Source organism: Podarcis muralis, chromosome 14, assembly GCF_964188315.1.
Source record: "Podarcis muralis chromosome 14, rPodMur119.hap1.1, whole genome shotgun sequence".
Taxonomy (NCBI): domain Eukaryota; kingdom Metazoa; phylum Chordata; class Lepidosauria; order Squamata; family Lacertidae; genus Podarcis; species Podarcis muralis.
Window position 1 is genome coordinate 29398652 of NC_135668.1, and position 19334 is coordinate 29417985.

The 19334-nt window shown below is 47.0% G+C and overlaps 1 protein-coding gene across 7 annotated transcripts; it reads right to left on the minus strand.

Moving 5' to 3' along the window:
* Nucleotides 1-407: 407 nt before the first annotated feature.
* Nucleotides 408-18665, minus strand: MORF4L1 (mortality factor 4 like 1). Of its 7 annotated transcripts, none has more exons than XM_077919104.1 (14): nucleotides 18512-18665; nucleotides 17040-17086; nucleotides 16387-16454; nucleotides 13975-14061; nucleotides 13102-13182; nucleotides 12341-12403; nucleotides 10694-10719; nucleotides 9653-9765; nucleotides 8417-8518; nucleotides 7669-7757; nucleotides 5788-5960; nucleotides 4351-4435; nucleotides 1175-1255; nucleotides 408-1027 (listed from the first exon to the last, which is right to left on the minus strand). In XM_077919104.1, the coding sequence occupies exons 1-14, from the start codon at nucleotides 18549-18551 to the stop codon at nucleotides 1024-1026; spliced, it is 1059 nt and encodes a 352-aa protein (XP_077775230.1). In that variant the 5' UTR covers nucleotides 18552-18665; the 3' UTR covers nucleotides 408-1023. The 7 variants fall into 7 exon arrangements, with proteins under 7 accessions (XP_077775230.1, XP_077775232.1, XP_028562294.1 ...); XM_077919106.1 differs by adding an exon at nucleotides 16749-16862 and having other exon boundaries at nucleotides 408-1255; nucleotides 18512-18619; XM_028706461.2 differs by having other exon boundaries at nucleotides 408-1255; nucleotides 9653-9741.
* Between the last annotated feature and the right edge of the window lie 669 nt (nucleotides 18666-19334).

The following is a 19334-nucleotide window of genomic DNA, read 5'->3' on the forward strand; positions in this document are numbered from 1 at the left end:
CTTAAGTGCCTCTTTCCCAAACCTGTTTGCTCATGTACATCATGCTCATGCTCATCCTTTCCAACTCTACATTTATATGACTCTACTATATGCCAACCTAGCAGTTCGAAAGCACCTCCGGGTGCAAGTAGATAAATAGGGACCACTTTATAGCGGGAAGGTAAACGGCGTTCCGTGTGCTGTGCTGGCTCACCAGATGCAGCTTGTCACGCTGGCCATGTGACCCGGAAGTGTCTGCGGACAGCGCTGGCCCCCGGCCTAGAGAGTGAGATGAGTGCACAACCCTAGAGTCTGGCAAGACTGGCCCAAACGGGCAGGGGTACCTTTACCTTTACTATATGCATGGCTGGAATAAAACCACATTTTAAAGATGTGCATGGTTTTGCAAGCAGCAAAACAGACCCGTCTTTTAACAGTTGAAATAGAAAAGTTTATTTGGGGACCTGTAAACATCCCCTACAAAAAAAAAAAAAAAACATTTCAGAAAACTTGTGAGACACAATGGCAAATCCGTCCTATGTTAGAAGGTGCATTTGAACCCAAGACAAAAGATAACCCCACAATTCTTCAGCTATGCAGGCAAAGAACACAGACTTAAACCCACACATTTTTACCCTCCCAACACCAAGAAAGCACATGAACTCCCTCCCCACCCTGTCCCTCCCCTCCCAAGCTGCAAGTAGACATCTGCGTTTGGTCCTCCCCACTCGGCTGGAAGCAAGAGTTTGTTTGCTTGTTTTGAAGGGGTTGAGGGATGGAAGAGGAAGACAACACACCATCAAACCATCATCAGCTTGGTTTCAAGGGGGGGAAATGGGCCTAAAAGCATGCAGGAGGCTCAAGACTATGAAACGTTTCGTCACATTTCCAGCACCACATTCCAACACCAAAATCGATCCAATGACCACGCTCCGGGAGGCTCTCCCCTTGAAAGAGATCCGTCTGAAGGAAAAGCGACCTTGGGACGTGGGGCGGCAACAGTTCCATCTGAAGACACAAAACACTATTCACTTGACACGGATGTCAGCTGTGCAGAAAGACGTGTGCAAGAGGAGACCGTGAGCAGACGTGGAACTGGGCAGGTCTGCTGCAGAGACCCAAGGATCCCTTCCAGTGATACAGTCATACACACGCGCACACACACACGCACACCCCATGAGTGTGAGAAGCTTACACAGCTTTCCGATGATACTCCGGAGGTGCAACTTCATAGTCGCTCGCGCTGAACAGCGTGGAAGAGTTCTTTGCTAGGTACCTGCGGACGGGGAAGGAAGGGGAAGGCAACAGGCTTGAATCTCACGTGGAAGCCAAGAGGTTGGGCTTAGTGAGATATTTTATTTAGTTGATAGCCTAAGATGTATGGGCAGTGAAAGAAAGCGTTGAAAGGGTGCCCCAGCTGCCCCACCCAGTCTTTGGAAGCCTTATAAAAAGCTGTGCAATAGAGGAGCTTCTAGGAGCAAGGTGAAACTGTCAAACTCCCTTGTTATTTTTGTTGTTGGGTGTTATTAATGTAATCTTATTATAGTACTGAAATGTTGTTTTGCATGTTGTTATATTTACTGTTGTAGGAAAGCGCCATACAAATACCGTATTTTCCCGTGTATAAGACAACACTTTTTGCTTTTAAAAAAAAAAGGCAAAAATTGGGTGTCGTCTTATACACGGATAGTGAATGCAGAGGGGGGGGGGACGTGCAATTAACGGCAGCAGCAAGCAGGAGATTGGCAGCGGCGATTGGTCGGGTGATTGGTGACTGCGGCAAGGTCTGCGGGCGATTGGCTGTGGCAACTGGGCAGGTGATTGGCGGCTGTGGCGAGGCAGGCAGGCAGGCGATTGGCGGTTGTGGCAAGTGGGCGGGTGGGCTGTTGGTGGCGGCGAACGGGCAGACAATTGGCGGCTGCAGCAAGGTGTGCAATTTGCAGTGGCTGTGGGAAGCGATTGGCAGTGGCGGGCAGGCGAGTGAGCAATTGGTGGAAGTGACCTCCCCCACCCCCCCAAAAAGCTAAAAAACTTAATTTCTTAATTTTGGGTTAAAAAAAATAGGGGGCGTCTTATACCTGGAAAAATATGGTAAAATGCTGGCAGACGGATGGGTTTGGGGAGAGGATGTTGCAAAAGAGTCAAGCTGTCTGAAGATGTGTGAAGGAACCTCCTAACACTGATAGATGTTTCTTTGGCCCTGTTCCTCCTCAGTTCTTGTTGTGGATGTCACTTTTGCTCTGTCCCATAAGGCCATTGCTTAGTCATCACCAGACTATAACACTCTACACATGTGTAAAGCTAAAGTGAGGGAATGCCTCTACATAAGCCTGTTTAATTTATAGGCCTGTGGACTCCACTGCTGTGTTGTTCTGACCAAGCCATCTCAGACATCACAACTGGGTGTGGTTGATTTAAGAAAATCCACAACAGTGTCCAATCTTGGTGTTATTGTGTTAGCTTGGATTTGCAAGGAATGTGGAGAGACAGGCATACAAACCCAGCTCACAGCTCCATCACATGCTTCCCCTCAGCCCCACAAGCCCCCCTCTTGCACTATTTTGCAGAACTAGGACAGACAGACAGCCAGAACACCCCTGGGCTGTGCCTTTAAGCAAGGAAGAAAGGGAAGCTCAACTGCTCACCCAGGCAGACAGAAACCTCGGCACCTACACAGGTACCACTTCAGACTAACTCACACAGAAATATAGTATTTCAGAGAGAAGGATGCTGTCATCGCCTCCTCTCCAAAAACTTTGTTTTTGCATATTCAATGATCTCTTTTTCTCCCCACTTGTGGGAGGAAACATTTTTCACCTGCCCATATTAAGTAGCAGAATTATGTTATGACTTTAGACAGAAGGCAGAGCAAATCCTAGCCAGTATGTTAGTGCAGTGTTTCCCAACCGGTGTTCCGCGGCACACGAGTGTGCCGTGAGACATCGGCTGGTGTGCCGCGAGATGCCTGGAGGGAGGCGGGCGAGTCGGGCGGCGAGAGGCGGGGCGGCGGCGGCGAGGAGCCGCTCGGCGCGCAAAGCGAGGGAGGCTGGAGCCAAGAGCAGCGGCGAGCAGGAGGCGCTTGGTGGGAGATTCAGCCGAGCCCGAGCTGCGTGCGCTCCCGAACCTCTGGGCGGAGAAGAGCGTGCGTGTGTCCGGCTTAGCGACGGATCCTCTCACCCGGCGCAGCAGAAGACAACCCTCGGGGCGGAGCTCCTGCCACAGGCCTCCCGCCTTCTTCCCCACGCGGGGCAGAATAAGTGGAAACCGGCGGACGCAGCGGGTTTCTCAGCCGCTGCCCGGGTTGCCCCTCTCTCCTACAGAGCCGCATCCATCCCAGCCCCTCCTGTCATCTCAACCTGCCCGTCTAATTTACATACCATCATATCCTCCTTTCTTATTGATTCACTTAGATTTAGTCTTACATTTCTCGCTTTGTCTCCGTAGACTGCGCGGAGGGAGAGCCAGAGAGAGGCATCGCTCCTGCGCGGCGGGAGAGGGAGCAGCCGGAGCGATGCCCCAAACAAGCTGAATTCCGAGCGAGGGACTGAGGGGGGAGGGAAAAAACTTTCACTTTCGTGCGTCCCTCCCGGCGTGACGCTGCGCGCTGACGTCACGGGGCGGGGCTTTAATGGTGGTGTGCCGCGAGATTTTTTTTCAGTAAACAGGTGTGCCGTTGCCCAAAAAAGTTTGGGAAACACTGTGTTAGTGTGCCAGATTAGGATCTGGGAGACCAGAGTTCAAATCCCCACTCAACCATGAAGCTCACTGGGTGACCTTGGGCTGGTCACTTACTCTCAACCTAACCTACCTCACAGGGTTGTTGTCAGTATAAAATGGGAAGCGTGAGAACTACGTAAGCACCATGAGCTCCTTGGAGGGCAGGTGGGATACAAATAATAATAATAATAATAATAATAATTAATAATAATAATAATAATAATAGGAATTCCCAGAGGGCTCACTGCCTGCTGCAGCAAAAAACAAGGGGGCTTGTGTTAGCAGCAAAAGTTTGTGGCACAGCAGTAGACTAGGTCAGATCACTAGAGTGGATCCTTTGAGATTTGGCCCATTAAGGGCTTGCTGTATCTATGCTGCCTCTCAAAAGCCTGAAAAAAATGCCACACTTCTCTAAGAAATCCATGGGACTAAGAGACCACGGAAGAGGATTTCTAATCCTGTCCCCTCATCCATCAAAATTTCAGCTTGCCAAGAGATAAAAGCACAGTTCCTGGTATCACGCTAGAAGGAAGAAGAGCCCTGGAGGTGCCCACAACCCCCATGCAAACATCTTTGTACGAAACACAAGCTCTCACAAGGATCAAGGTGCCTCTCTCAACTCGGCAGATATCAAGCGCGATCCATTGTACATACTTTAGGAAATCGTGCAAGTAGTTCAACAGCAAGGCCAGACTCTTCTCGTCCAAGGGCGTGTAAGCGAGCATGGCTCCGATCCGGACTGTTCAGACGGTAATTTAAGGACAAGGGAGAAGACAACGTTAAGGGAAGCATTTCCACAATTCATAAAATTCACCCGCTCTATTTCCAGTTGAGTTGTCCAGCCATCACATCATACAGGTCATGACTGCAGCTGCCTTTTAAAAGTGACACATTAGTGATCCTAAGGCAGAGATGAAGTTTCAGGGATGCCTGGAAAGCCTCCTGGGTCAGAAACAAGTGAGGAAGCATTTTGGAACACCGTGAAGAGTAGCACTGAGGGGAACTGAGGGTTATGAAAGGTCCACTTAGTAGGTGCTGCTAACCCCCAATATAGCCTGGGCAGTTTTGTCTAGCACAGTGGCTGGTACCACCCTCCGGGGGTGGCGACATTATCTAGAGGGGTGCTTAAGAGGCAAGGGGGTGCTGGAGATGTAATGGCTGTCAAGCTTTGAAAAGCTGGTATCAGTGGATCATGTTCATCCATTTAGTTGTATTAAACTAAATTGTTTCAATTGGATATTGAAAAAATGTTAAATACACGGTCACTGTTTTAAATTTGTTTGTGTTATCTTCCTTAGTGGGTCTTGCAAACTGCTATCCTGAGCAATGCTTTTTATAGGGCAGGGGGCACTGGGGGTGAGTTTATGGAACCAAGCGGGCAGCAGCTCCCCAAAGTCTGAGAACCACTGGTCTAATAGAATGATGCACCAGGATGGGGACCTCGCTGAATCTTCTGCAACTCATCCTACACTGCCCACAGTACTAGAAATGATTAAAGGAAGCAAAGGTATTTCGTATCTTGGGGCTGGAGGCTTCCACCCAAAGGAGAGCAGTGCAGCTCCCAAGGCCTCATTTATGGGGAAATCACACCACATGCTCACTCACATGAACTTCTGCAATGAGGCCACCCTACACCCTGGGCCTCCAATAGCTCTTTGTGTTCAACTCTCAATTTTCCCCAACATAATTCTTATGTCTGTTATAATTTTCCCCCTGATTCAATAAATTGCTTTGTGCAGCTTTCCGATGGGTTCAAAAACAAGATGAATGCTGCACCTAAGGAACAGGACATGCATACTGGAAAGAGACGGCCTCGTTTGTCAGCTAAGAAGCGGCTTCCACTGGCATTTAAAAGAACAGCCTCCTCATAAAAGTGCTGTGGCCACATTTGTAAAATGTATCTTTCAGGCCAGACTTTGCGACCTGGTGCATTCCAAATGTTTTGAACTGCAGCTCCCAGAAACCTCAGGCAGCATGGCTGTGCTCCCATCAGGTCTCAGCATGCTGGCCGGGACTGGTGGGAGTCGCAGTCCAAAGCGACGGTTATCAGGTTGGGAAAAGCCTTTTGTGTCCCACAAACTATGTACATACCAAACAGCCGCAGGAGGTGGGGAGCTCCGTACACCTGTGACATCGGCGCATCAGGGTGGTCCGCTAAGATTTCTGCGTACTGCGGCCTCTCAAATTTATAGAGCAGCTGAGTGCCCAGCATGACGTTGAAGTACTCTTTGATGCCTGCCACGACTTCGTTAACAGCATATTCTCTGGTGCACAGCAAGAAAAATGCAGGGTCAGCAATAGCCAGAACAAGAATTCGTTATTGTTATTAATATTTCATTTATACCCCACCCATCTCTCCGGGCGGCTTACAGCATATATAAAAAGACAATAAAAAATCAAACATTAAAAACTTCCCAATACAGGGCTGCCTTCAGATGTCTTCTAAAAGTTGCGTTTTTTATCTCATTGACATCTGAAGGGAGGGCGTTCCACGGGGGGTGGGGGGTGGAAATGGACAAGGCCACCAAACCCTCCTGTTCTAGGAATTCTAGCTGTCACCTCATTTCCTGCTGACCTCCATCTGTGCACATCTGCAGTGTGTTCTCAGCAGCTGGGAACCTCCAATTCCCACCATCCCTGGCTGTGCTGGCAGCTGAAGCCTAACAACATCTGGAGGGCCACAGATATTCTCCACCCCCTGGTGTTATCTGCTCTGCTCCCAGGCTGGCCTTTGCATAAGAACATAAGAAACGCCTGCTGTTCCCCAGCATCCTGTTCTCACAGTGACCAACCAGATGCCTGTGAGAACCAAGCTACAGACCTTCAGGAATGGACGTCATCCCATCCCCTTTTGTGTGTATCAGAAGCCTATCTTAGCAATAATCAGTTTGTGGGGGAAATGTGGAAGTGCATGCATAAAATAATGAGCCTGCAATCGCTTTTTTAAAAAATTAAAAAGAGCACCTAGAATTTTTTTTGACACTGCACAAATCATCTTTTCTCACAGTAGGGGGCTTCAAGACCCCCAAAGAAGCTGCCTTGACTGGCATAGCCTCCTGGCCTTCACGGCAACCTTGAAACTGGGCAGTCACATTCTAGACTAACTTTTTTGCACAAAGCAGGATCCTGGTGACACTGCAAATGGCATATTACCATGCTTTTGCCATGATTCGGCTATTGCCAGATCAAGGCTGGGTTGGATCCAGTCGCCCTCTTCAGCATGGAAGGGAGAGCTTTGTTTGGATGGCCTCGGAGAGTTACAAATTCAGTTGTGTCCCAGAATGCTCCGGGAAATGTTTCAGGATATTACAGTGGGGCAAACTCTATAAAATCCCTTTGTGGATAAACGGAGTCAGGTGTTCAATGGGTCAATTGACCAGGGTCAATTCCTGGCACCCTCTTCCTCCAGGTTCACACAAAGCAAGCCCCCAAATACTTTACCTCAAACAGGGCTGGGGGAGAAGAGAACTACTGAATTGGGTTGTAAGATTACTTGAGGCATGGCTGCAAAAAAACCCCAAACCTTCATGCTGAATTTGAGCCAACCTTCCTGCAGGACTGGAAGGGGTTTTCAAGATAGAACAAGGAAAAGAAATATAAACACACTAAGCTGCTTTGAACAGCTGTGCAGAACATACATGTCTCATGCAAATAGAGCCAGTGCGGCAAAACAGTTGGGTATCAAACTAGGACCTGAAAGAGCAGGGTTCAAATCCCCCACTCAGACATGAAGCTACCAGGGTGCCCTTGAGCCAGCCACAAGGTTGTTGTGGGAATTAAATGGAGCGGGGGCAGCAAGTAGAACCATATATACCACCTTGGGCTCCTTGGAAAAAAAGAGGGTATATAAATGCAATAAACAAAGAGTTTGAGGTCAGCCTCCTTATATCAAAGGACCAATACTTTTGGTTAGAGATACTCCACAATGGGCCCTTCTGATGCGCCCCCACCACCACCACCACCCCTCCTCACTTGTTATCAGTGTTCCCTCGCGACTTCTTGTAGTTTGCGTAGTCCTCCAAAATGGAGTCAACGTTCTTCTTGGCAGGAAGGTAGAAGAGCTAAGGAAGAAAGCGAGAGGCGCCTAAGCCAGAACAAAAAAGACTGGAGCCAGGAGAGAGGTGTAACTCCATGGAACCTCTTCTTTCAAATTGGAAGAAACTTGCACCTCCTTTGCAACCGCAAGATGGCAAGGCTGAAAGTAGCTAACTAGCCTACAAGGGAAAACCCCACTACGGTCTTTAGAAGTATAATCTGCAGGAGCCATCAAGGGCCACCAGGTTTTCCACCTGCCTTCCTGCAACCCGCTGCCTGGGACCTTGTAAGGCAAAGATGCTTCTTACATAGCTGTCGACGTTTCCCTTTTTTAAAGGGAAATTTCCTTATTCCGAATAGGATTCCTTGCAAGAAAAGGGAAAAGTTGACAGCTATGCTTCTTAAGAATTCTTGCCTTCTCTTAATATTTCTGTAGGGAATGTTCTTTGCCTTTTTGGAAGGTGCATGGATGTATTTAGTTTGTAATACTGCTGAAACATTTTGAAATTCTATCAATTGTACTTGCATTATTGTATTTTTATGTGTTGATTTAGTCTTGGGTGCCTTTTTGGCTGAAAGGCGGCTTACAAACAAACAGAAATATCACATTACCTAACAACCAACTCAGGTTACTGCAGGGGCTTAAAAATAAGCAGTTCATTTAGTAACACAATTTCAGAGTTACCTGCTTTTGCCGGGTGATCAAATCCCAGTCGTCCACAAGCCACGGTTTCAGCTCCTCGGGTATTTTTACCTTGACTTCAACCCTGTTCATAAAAGTCTCCTCCTGAAGAATAAAAGACACAAGGCCTGCATTCGGATACTGGCACCAAGCAAAGCACATTGTTGTGTATTGGGGGCTCAGAAAATGTACAGTGTATCAGTGAATTTAACAATATTGCACCTCTGTATTCAGAGATGTCCTTACTAGCAAGATCCAAGGATCTGAGAACAGACCTTGGCACTGTGACGGCAGGACACAACCATTCAGAAGCCTGCGCAAGGAAGAAAACCTCAGCTGTCTATTGCCAGCCCTATAGGGAGGGCTGCCAAGTGTTTCTTGTGGTTCCATGAAGACACTTACAAAGTTTCAAGGAGCCGCAAAATATGTTCATTGCCACTCGATATAAGCATTCACGTATTCCCACAAGCTGCGTTTCTTATTTGTTTCATAAAATTTGTACACTTCTTGATTGTAAAAAAGAAAAGAAACCACATATCAAAGCAGTTTACAAAAATATAAAACAATCAAGAAGAATTAGCAGCAATAATTTAAGGCTTTTGCAAAGTTAAAATAACAATTGACGAAAAGCAGATTAAAATTCACACCAGCATTCAACTTATCTGTGTAGGGTTGTCTAAGCAAAAATGTTTTTAACATGCGTTGAAACAGTCCAGTGAAGGCACCAGCCTAGTGTCAATTGGCAGGGAGTTCCAAAGTGTAAGTCCTGCCGCACTAAAAGAGTTTTTACAAATGTGGAACATGTATTATGTGGCACCTGTAACAACAGCAGTTCCACTGATCGAAGCAGTAAATTGGGCGTATATGCTGTACGGAGATATTGCTGATAAATTGGTCCCAAGTTGTTAAGGGCTCTGTACACCTTGAACTTGGCCTGGTAGTAAATTGGCAACCAGTGCAGGTCTCTGAGCACAGGTGTTATATGCAGACAAGGCCTCATTCATGTCAGCAATCGTGCTGCAGCATTCTGCACTAACTGCTCCAATACTGAAGTAAGGGATTTGAAAAAAATATATATTATTGCCATCTATCCCCCTTCCTTGTGAAGTTGCCCAAAGGCTGAGATGGATCCAAAACATCTTGGATATTCTTTCTTTTTTAAGACTTGCAAACTGTGTAATGACTGCAACCTAACAAGGGGAACTCTACCTAGAGTCCCAGACAGTCCAAAATACTTACACTTTCAACAGTGGGATCTACACGAGCCCTTTTCTTCCTGGGAGGCTGAGGGTTTTCATTAGTGCTGCTGCCTTCACCGATTCCAGGAGCTACACAAACAGGCAAGGGAATCACTGTTGTGGTTTTAGCTAAACGTTTTACACAGGTGGCAGTTCACACACAACACACACTCGCGGAAGGGGTCTACTGGACAGAACCAGAAATCAGACAGACACACACACACACACTGCACCCCAATGTTGTGGCAGCCCCTTTAAAATAGTCACTGGGATCCCGGATGCAAACCCCATTTTTTAAGTTGCTCAGCATTGCTAAGAACTGCTTCAGGGGTAGCTCCAATGTCTTGAGTTAATTGAACTATTACAAACTTTTTGATTGACTTAAAGATGCATCCAATTGATTGGGCAATGCTTATTAAGAAGTGTTACATTAAAACTTTTAATACTAGCAGGCACTAAAAAAGACTTTCCCTCTCTTATGTATGAGGGAAGACCCCTGTTTCAAGCAAAACCTTTTTTAAAAAATAATAAATAATAAAGTAACTATTGTTTCATTCAGGGCAGGCCATATTCAATAGTCTAGGCATGCAGATTTAATCTGGTAGATGATCAAAACTCAAACTAAGACTTATAGGGCTGCCACCTGATTAGAGTAGTTTTTATCACCCAATGCAATTAACTGCTTTTTTCCCCTTTCCCTTATATTTTTTTTAAGATACCAATATAAAAAAATTTCAAGTTCTAGCAGGATGTGTATTTATGTAGAGTGGGCAGCTTTGAATAAATTACTGCATCAAAATAACAACAGGAGATAAAAAAATGGCCTCCAAGTAACTAATTGAAAGTTACTCCCTGCTGCTGCTCCCGGATTCTAGGAGCTTCAATTTTGGAGCCAACACACTGGGGGGGCCATCTTTTCCTTAACCCTTTTGGCTCTTACAAAAGTAAGGTGGGGCCGGGGGAGAAGTGTTGGCGAAACATTGAAAATCTAGAAGAACGTCATGCTAGACAAGAGTGGGCAACTCAAAAGAGGTGCTCTTACTTTTCTGTTTGTTCTTTTTGGTCTTCCTGCCAAAGGGAAAAGAGACACTGTTATTGCACATGCAAAGCAAGTATAAGGCCAGCACTTTTTTTAAAAAAAAAGTTCCTTCTTCTAAGCCCAATCACTTGATCTGTAAGGGACTGACCAAGCCGCAAAGCGCAAGGCCCAGTGTTGAAAGGAACGTCATCCACGCAGGATAATTCAAGGTGCTTAGGCCTAATACGGAAAGGACAGGCTTTGGCATATGTAGAAGTTGCTTTTCCAGCATTTGCTAAAATAAAGGAAGAGCTACATGCTTTAAATTTTCCATAAAACTAGTATCCTTCCCCCATGACACCTGCAGCTGCAAAGGCACACCAGAAATGTACACTGCCTTTAAAAAAATCAGGTGTAGAAGCAGCCTCTTTCACCCCACCCTAATAGCTGGAAGCATGGCAGACCAGCCAACCACCTGCCTTCATGATTTATTAAAGAGCACAGCTACAATTCTCATCAGCATCTGAAAAGGTTAGATCACTGCAACGTGTTACACATGGGGCTTCCTCTGAAGACGGTTCAGAGACCTCAGATAGTGCAGAATTCAGCAGCTAGGTAGCTCACTGGAGCAAGACAGACTGAGCATATAACTACAACCCTGGCCCAACTGCATTGTCTGCCAGTTAGTTTCTGGGCCCAATTCAAAGTGCTAGCTTGATCTATGAAGCCTTAAACAGCTCAGGACCACAATATCTCAAGGACCACCTCCACCCATAAGCACCGACCCAGATCTTGTGATCATCACCTGAGGCTCTTCTTTGGGTGCCTCCCCCACAAGAGGTCTGGAGGGTGGCAACAGGAGAACAGGCCTTTTCTGCAGTGTCTCCCTGTTTGTGAAATGCTCTCCCCAGGGAGGCTCGCCTGGCACCTTCATTACATATATTTAGGCACCAGGCAAGAACATTCCTCTTCTCCCAGGCCTTTCGCTAATTAAACAATCTATGGCCTTTTAAATTTGGGGGGCAGGGAGTCATTCTTTTGTTTGTTATAATAACATAATGCTATGCTATGTATTTTCATGTTTATATACTGTAAATCCTATGATCCTTGGATGAAGGGTGGTATATAAATTTAATAATAAGTGGAATATCCATATGCAGCATCTGAAAATCAAATCCACACATCACGAGTCCTGGAGGAAGTACAAAAAGGAGCGATCAACCAAGATGGTGGTGGGTTTTTTATCATGAAGAACACCTTCGAGAAAGTCTGATGCATTAAGAACTGCATAAATTGTTATTCTACCAGCTATCTCCAGGGAGGATATTCCATTACAGTGGTATCTCAGTCTACGAACAGTCCTGTTAACGATCTATTTGGGCAACAAACTCCGTAAAAACCAGAAGCAGGTGTTCCGGCTAGTGAACTTTGCCTCAGAAGACAAACAGTGGAAGGGCACCAGCGGTAGGAGGCCTCAGAAGGGAAAGCACGCCTCGGTTTAAGAACGGACTTCCGTAACTAATTAAGTTCATAGACCAAGGTACCACTGTACTCACATAATATGCCTATACATCATTTTTCAGAGAGAGTGAAACTTATAAATCTACACAAAGCAAGGAAATCTGGATTTCAGGATGAAGATCCTGGCGTGACAATCCATCCTTAACTCACCGCGTCGATATTGCAGGGGTCTCCAAACCGCAAACTGTATGCGCTCCATCTCGTCTGAAAAATCTAGGCACAATGGGGGTTGAGTTAAGGAGAGAGTGTCAGACCCGACACATGGAACCTTTAAGAGAATGCACTTCAGTTCAGCTGGAAAAGGCAAGACAGCTTTTAGAGGAAGTTAAAGCCCCATTCAACAAGTGTCTGGAGGGTGGGAAGCCTACCAGGGCTAACATCTTCCTCCTACCTTGAATGCTATTTTGTCATATCTGGGCTCTGTTATGTACACTATTCATCCATCCATGGAAGCAACACAAGGTTGAGCCCAGGCTTACGCAGATCATTGGTGTTATTTTCTCAGAGGACACTCAGAGAAGTCAGCAGGCCCCCTTCCTGAGAAGGACAAGGCTAGTTTCCTTCGAAATCTCGCCACCTGCTCACTTAAGACTGCTCAACAGTAAGGGAAAGAGCTGGGCTCAAAAACTCCTACAATACTGTAGAAGCCATGACTGCCTAAAGAACGCCTATTGGACCATTCAAATCCCAGCCTCTTGGAAATGGTGGCAAGCTCATTTCCCATCAAGGTTCTTCATTGGAAAGCAGCTTCCTCAGCACTAAAGTTACATTTTCCAAAGCAACATTCCACATGTATCAACAGTACAGTTTTAAGCTTTGGAAATATGCTTGCTAAGATCTTCAAGGCCAAAAGATTGTGAGGGAAAGCCTTTAAATTGAAAAAGAATAAAGCAGGCAAAATAGTTTCTTACACTTCAACATTTTTCTGCTGGAGTCCGGACGTTTTTTTCCCTGGTGCGGCCCCTCTCATCTTTCCTTCTGCATACTGTTCCCTTTGAAAAAAAGAGTCATCAAAACAGGACTTAATTAGAGGCATCTCTATGCCTCCATAGCACAGAAGTATCTCTGCAACAGAAGCCCTACCTATCTTGCTATTCTTAACTGCCAGTGCAACCAGTTAAAATTTAACATTGGGAATGTCCCTAAGTATTGCACTGAAACTGTGGCATCCTGGTCTGTTCCTCTTGCCCTGACAGTGCCCATGCTGCAATTTTTTCCAACAGTGTTATATGTTTATATATACCTGCACAGAATGTGAGCTCCATCCAGTACGTAGTTCAGGACAACACAGAAGGCATTTCATAGCGTATGTCTAAAGCAATTTGGGGGTAAGTAGATTATAGCTCCAAAGAGCTCTCCTGCTTGAGCAATGAGAGAGAAGGAAACCTTCTCCCGTACTAGGTGAAGTGAGTTCTACAAAATTCACACACACATAAAATTCATATAATACATATTCAGGCTGCAGGAGAGAGACTTTGCTGAACCCTCAAGGGGCTGTCTTTCCCATTTGTCCTGCCCTCCGCATCCCAGCCTGCAAGGAGAAGCAGCTCCCCAAGAATTTACTGCTGCTCTCTCTGGGGGCACACCCCTTTCCCTTTTGGCAGAGGCAATAATGTATTCATCTTGTAAAAAGGTTTGCTGTTTTAAGTTTGTGTTACATTGCAAAGGCCAAAGGTTCCCCACACCTTTCTTACACACGAATACAGAGACCCCTGTAAAAAAAACCCCAACCACTTATTATACACTGGCCTGGCTTAGTTCCTCCATTACTAGGTAATACTCACTGATTGGCCTTTTGAAGTTCTTTCTGCTTTTGCAGATTGGTGTCCACGTATTTGAGCACTCTGCTTTCTGGAACCCATTCATCCCAGCTGCAAGGGAAGGGAAGAGTTTTCAGGGGCTACATAACAAGAAGCCCACCGCCTAGCTGTTAATTCAGTGGCTTCACAGAAAACCAATGAACTTTATCCATTTATTTAAAAAATATTTATAGACAGCTATTTATAAAAACTTTGCTTTTCCGACTTGCAGCCCTGCCTAACACGGGGTTACAGGCACAAGTGGGTGGATTTCTCCTAAGTTTCGGAATCCAGGTATTCAATCAATTCCTGTAGAAAAAAGAATCATTGTTCTAGCTGTTGTTTTCATTAAGAAGCACTTTAAAGTTAGCTGAAAACTACATTCCTGGAGAAAGTTTGGGGACGCTTTCTGATTAGGCGACAGGATTATAACCTCATGGTTTACCATCCCCACCTATTACTGATCAATTTGCAGCTTATTCTGTGGGGTTTTCTCTCTCTCTCTCTCTCTCTCTCACACACACACACACACACACACACACACACACACACCCCTTTTCAATCGCTCTGTTGCCACTGATCAGGACACTGAAACCTGCCAGGACTTCCACTGTGCCTTTCCTGCCTAATCCGCTGTCACTTCTTGCAGGCCACAAAAACCTTGCTATGGCACAGCAGGCCTTTTGAGGCAGGCACAGGCTTTATTCTAGTGGGAGCTTAGAGAGGGAGGACACGTAAGTTACTCCCTTTCCCCACAACCACCTTGGGAGTGTGTGGAGTGGCTGAGAATAGATAGCAGATAGCAGCCTTCAGGGAGGACTGTTAGATTAGAGTAAAAAGAGAGGGTGTATTCGGATGCCTTGATTGTGGCCCACACTGCTGGGAGAGCACATGGGAGGAAAGCAGGAGGGTGCCCTGTAATCTGTGGGCAGATGAAGACTCCTTTTTTGTATCAGCTTAAACCTGGCAGAGAGGGGAGTAGCCTTCAACTTAGGAAATTTCAGTTAATATTTCCATAGAATAACTAGTTAAACTTGGGGCACTGCTTGAATTTAGACAGTGGTTTCTTTTTATTCCTTTTTCTCCTTTCTGGTAAATTATCAATGTCTGCAACAGGAACCATAATCGCTACTTAGCATGTAATTCATCTTTTCCCTGTCCTGGTGCCACCCAAATGTTTAGAACTTTAGCTCCCGTCAGGGCCAGCCAGCCCTAGCGTCATACAGTCATGCTGCCTGGGCTGATGGGGAGTTGTAGTCTGAAACATCTGGAGGATGCCAGAATGGGGAAAGCAGATATGAATGAATGCAATTAGAGACTTAGGAGAAATCTCCATTTCACATTCTGACTCACACCACTTGTAACTGTTTCTCCAGCAAGAGGTGAAGAGCAAAGAGCCTTCAATAATTCACAAAGCTGTGTTGCCTGGGCTTTTTTGCTCAAAAGCTTCACAATTGTGGCAGTGAGTGGATAAGGTTGACTTATGGGTTCAACACTATTATTATTTTATTAATCTTGAAACTTCAAGCACATCTGAGATCGTTGCAATAAAATAATCAATACACAAAAATATAAACACATAAGAAAGCTGAACAAAATGTGTGTGTGAATAAAACAGATCAACTGAATTAAAAAAGCTTAGGAAAATAAAATCGGTATCTGCCTGGCACCAAAAAGATACCAAAGCAAGTGCCAGATATTCCTCTCTGGGAAAAGCATTCTAAAGTCACCACCACAGAGAAGCCCTTTCCCCTGAAACCAGAATATGTCAGAAAAACCTAGAGAGCCTCTTCTGCAGATCTCAATGTACTGGCAAGTATATGTGAACCCATGCAATTTTCCAGGTATCCTGGCCCTAAGCCATGATGGGTCTTAAAAATCAAAACCAGCACTTTGAGCTGGGCCCAGAAATAATTGACAGGGAGCTGGTCGTGTTGGTGAAACGTTGGCATCACAACAGCTGTCCTCAGTTGCTCATCTAGAAGCCATATCCCTGAACTAACTGTAGTTATCAAAACACCTTCGGGAGCAGCTACACACACACAGTGTGTTTCGGCAGCCTAGTCCAAAGGATGACTGAGGACAGGCTGCCATCTGCTTTGGCTGGAAATGCCAGGGGTGAAATCCTGCAAAGATGCTGCACATATTTTGTGCTGACCCAACTTTCTGACCTTAAACATTAGTTTGCCAGAGAAATGAAGGAACTTTAAGCATTGCTGTTCATTGTAGATTGATTTTTTTGGTTTTAATAATGGTTTTGTTATGATGTGGGTATTTGATTGCCATTGTCACAAGCCATCCTGTGCTCCATTTTGGAGAAAGAGTAGGATATATACCTTGTATCAAACACAGGGTTTTTTTGTTTTCTGTTATTGTTACTTAAAAATAAATACTCACTTCTTATTCCAACCACTGTAATGTATGAAGTATTTCACCTGTTTGTCCTTTATAGCAACCTTTACACACTAGAAGGAGGAAGAAGAAAGTCTGTCAACAACTTAGCAAGTCCACGTGCAATTCAGAGACTTTTATGCCACTTTGGGCCAGATTAACAGTTCTTAGGCAGCCTACAGGGTATTTAATTGCCCCAGCCAAATCGGGTCCCTTGCTGTGGCAAGATGTTCTGGGAGTTTCCCAGCATGCAAAGTGCGAGCCCATCCTGCTCCTTGCAGCTGGGGACACGGAGGCTGCCCAGAGGGCACAATGTCCCCAGTCACTTGCCACACAGGCTGCCTCTCTTAGCATGAGGAATACGATACCATCAGTACTGCAGAAGGACTTCAAAAGGAAGGCAGGATGGAGCGGACCAGAGAAAGGGAGCCGGGCTGCTTGTGGCTGCTGTGTTTGCACAGGCTTGCTTCTGTGCGAGATTGCTGGCAGAGGAAAGCATGGTATGTGAATCAGGCCCTTTGGCTCTGGAGCCCCAGAGCAGGTTTTTTTGTTTTGTTTTGTTTTGCACAGCGCACGCGTCCCCCACCACCACCCCTTAAATCCAGCACTGCCGTGGGTGGGTTAACGTCGTCTGCCACAGCAAACTACAGCCAACATACCTTTGCTTCGTAAAGAAGAGGTCCATGGAAACACAGCACCCGTTCACCTGTGAGAAAATTTCCATTTAGTAGGAAAAGCAGGCCTAGACGCACACGCACCACACAAACACTGAATAATATCATCATCGCACTGAAATGAAGATGCAAGGATCCGTTAACGTTCATCTTATTATTTCAGCTCCTCGTAAGAGCTTGGGCCAAGGTACGCAGAGCTGAACCGCCATTTTGCTCAAACTGGACTTCCCTTCCACCAACCCAAGTAAACACGCATGTTCAAAAGCTGGTGTTTCTGTTGACAAGTGCAAAAAGGGCTTCCAAGGCAACATATTTTTGCTTTCAAAGTTGAGCGATAAGACACACAGAAAAATCAGAGGATTTTTCATCTGTGCCTTTGAAGCAATGCAACTTCCTCATCAGAGATTTGGATTGCACAGGACGCCAACGCCGCCCTCTGTGTGTGTGCGCGCACACATGGATGTCCTCATTTTCATGTTGAAATGCACAGAGTACCAAACCGTCAAGTAGCAATCTGCCTCCCTATAAGCTAAGAGGAAGACTTATTTGAGCATTGCTAATTAAGGGTGTCCAGACTCCAGGGCCTACCACAGAGAATGCCAGAGGGACTGATCCTGTCCCACACCAAGAGATGGCACAGGAGACAAAGTGTCATATGCCCACCTGTGCTCAACCCACATACACAAAGCCTGGGCTAGCAACTATTGTGCCAGGCCACGCAATGGAGCTCTGGTGCCCACAGGAGAGGCTGAAAGCCTCTGAGCAGGATGAGGGCATTTGCAGGCAGAAAGAGGAGCGTCTGGCTGCTGCAGCTGAGCCAGCTGCCAAAAGGGGGTCCACCGCCTAGCCCACCACCCTCCTCTCACAGTGGCCAACCAGGTGCCCCTAGTAGGAAGCCTTGAAGGCAGCCGGACTCCCAACAGGGCAGAAGCAGCTCTCCCTGCCACAGGGATCCAGGAGCATCACTGCCTCCTACTGGGGGGGGGGGGACATAGCCGTCGTGGCTAGTAGCCATTATGACGAGTAGCCATTATGACTAGTAGGCAATAAAGACAAATTCAGGTGTGTGTTGGGCTCATTCTCCTCGGCCTGACCCAGCAACCAGGGTCTTCCTCAGAGGAAGACTGAGCCGCAAGACGCAGACAGGAGAGAGGGGAGGAAACACCCCCTACTGGCTCCCTCTCCCCCCTTCTGAGGAGTGGGGAGGGGGAGACAAAGAGAAGAACCCGAGGGGCCGTTTTGCTGCGGGGAAAACGGGCTCCTGTGCATGCACTGCCTGCCTGCCTGGGGTGGGGAGGGGGAGGCAGAGCGGCTGCCGCCGCCGCCCCCCGCCCGGCTCTGGGCGCCCCCTCCTCTCCCTCTCCCCCGCCCTTCGCGGTTGGAGGTCCGTGGTTGGGGGTCTCCGGCAGGGCGCCCCCTCCGTCCCCGGCTCGACCCTCCCTCCTGCCGCTGCTCACCCTCTTGGAATTTGGGTTTGGGGTCCTGCTTGGGCGCCATTTATAAGCGACTCCTCCGCCTCCCCCTCCCCGCGGGGGCTCCTCAGCTGCGTCGCCGCATTATGGCAAGAGGAGGGGAGCCTCCGCTACGGCGCATGCGCGCGCACGGGATCTTTCCACGCCTGGCTCTTCCTCCTCTCCCGGGGCATGCTGGGTTTTGTAGTCTTCGGCGGTGGTTCCTCCTGCTTCCCGTCTCGTCTCCGCTGCGCCTGCCTGCCTGTCACATGAGTTGCTAAAACAAACTTCCTTCTTTTTAATTAGCCAATGGGCAAAAGAGGCGCGCTCAACGTGGGGCTCGAACCCACGACTTTGGTATTAAGAGACCCATGCTCTACCGACTGAGCTAGCCGGGCATCAGCACAAGTCCTTCACCCTGAAATACTCCTGCCTGCAACCCCTGAAGCTGCTGTCTGCCTTCAAGCATGCGGCAATGTTGGTCATCAGGCAGGTGATGCTTTCACAGTTTTCTTTTCAGCTTAAACATTTTTCCTTAGACATGCCAGATGATCAGAAAGTTGATTCAAGTTTGAATCTACTCTTAGTCTATAGTCTTGGGGACGCGGATGGCGCTGTGGGTAAAACCTCAGTGCCTAGGACTTGCCGATCGTACGGTTGGCGGTTCGAATCCCGGCGGCGGGGTGAGCTCCCGTCGTTCGGTCCCAGCTCCTGCCCACCTAGCAGTTCGAAAGCACTCTTAAGAGCAAGTAGATAAATAGGGACCGCTTTATAGCGGGAAGGTAAACGGCGTTTCCGTGTGCTGCGCTGGTGCTGGTTCACCAGCTGC

Excerpts from the sequence above, each read along its gene's own strand:
- MORF4L1 (XM_077919104.1), bottom strand. The coding sequence starts at position 18,551 with ATGGCGCCCAAGCAGGACCCCAAACCCAAATTCCAAGAGG. Across the intron at positions 17,087-18,511 it reads CAAACCCAAATTCCAAGAGG|GTGAACGGGTGCTGTGTTTC; the intron begins GTGAGCAGCGGC and ends ATTTTCTCACAG. Across the intron at positions 1,256-4,350 it reads TACTTGCACGATTTCCTAAA|GTACCTAGCAAAGAACTCTT; the intron begins GTATGTACAATG and ends CCCCGTCCGCAG.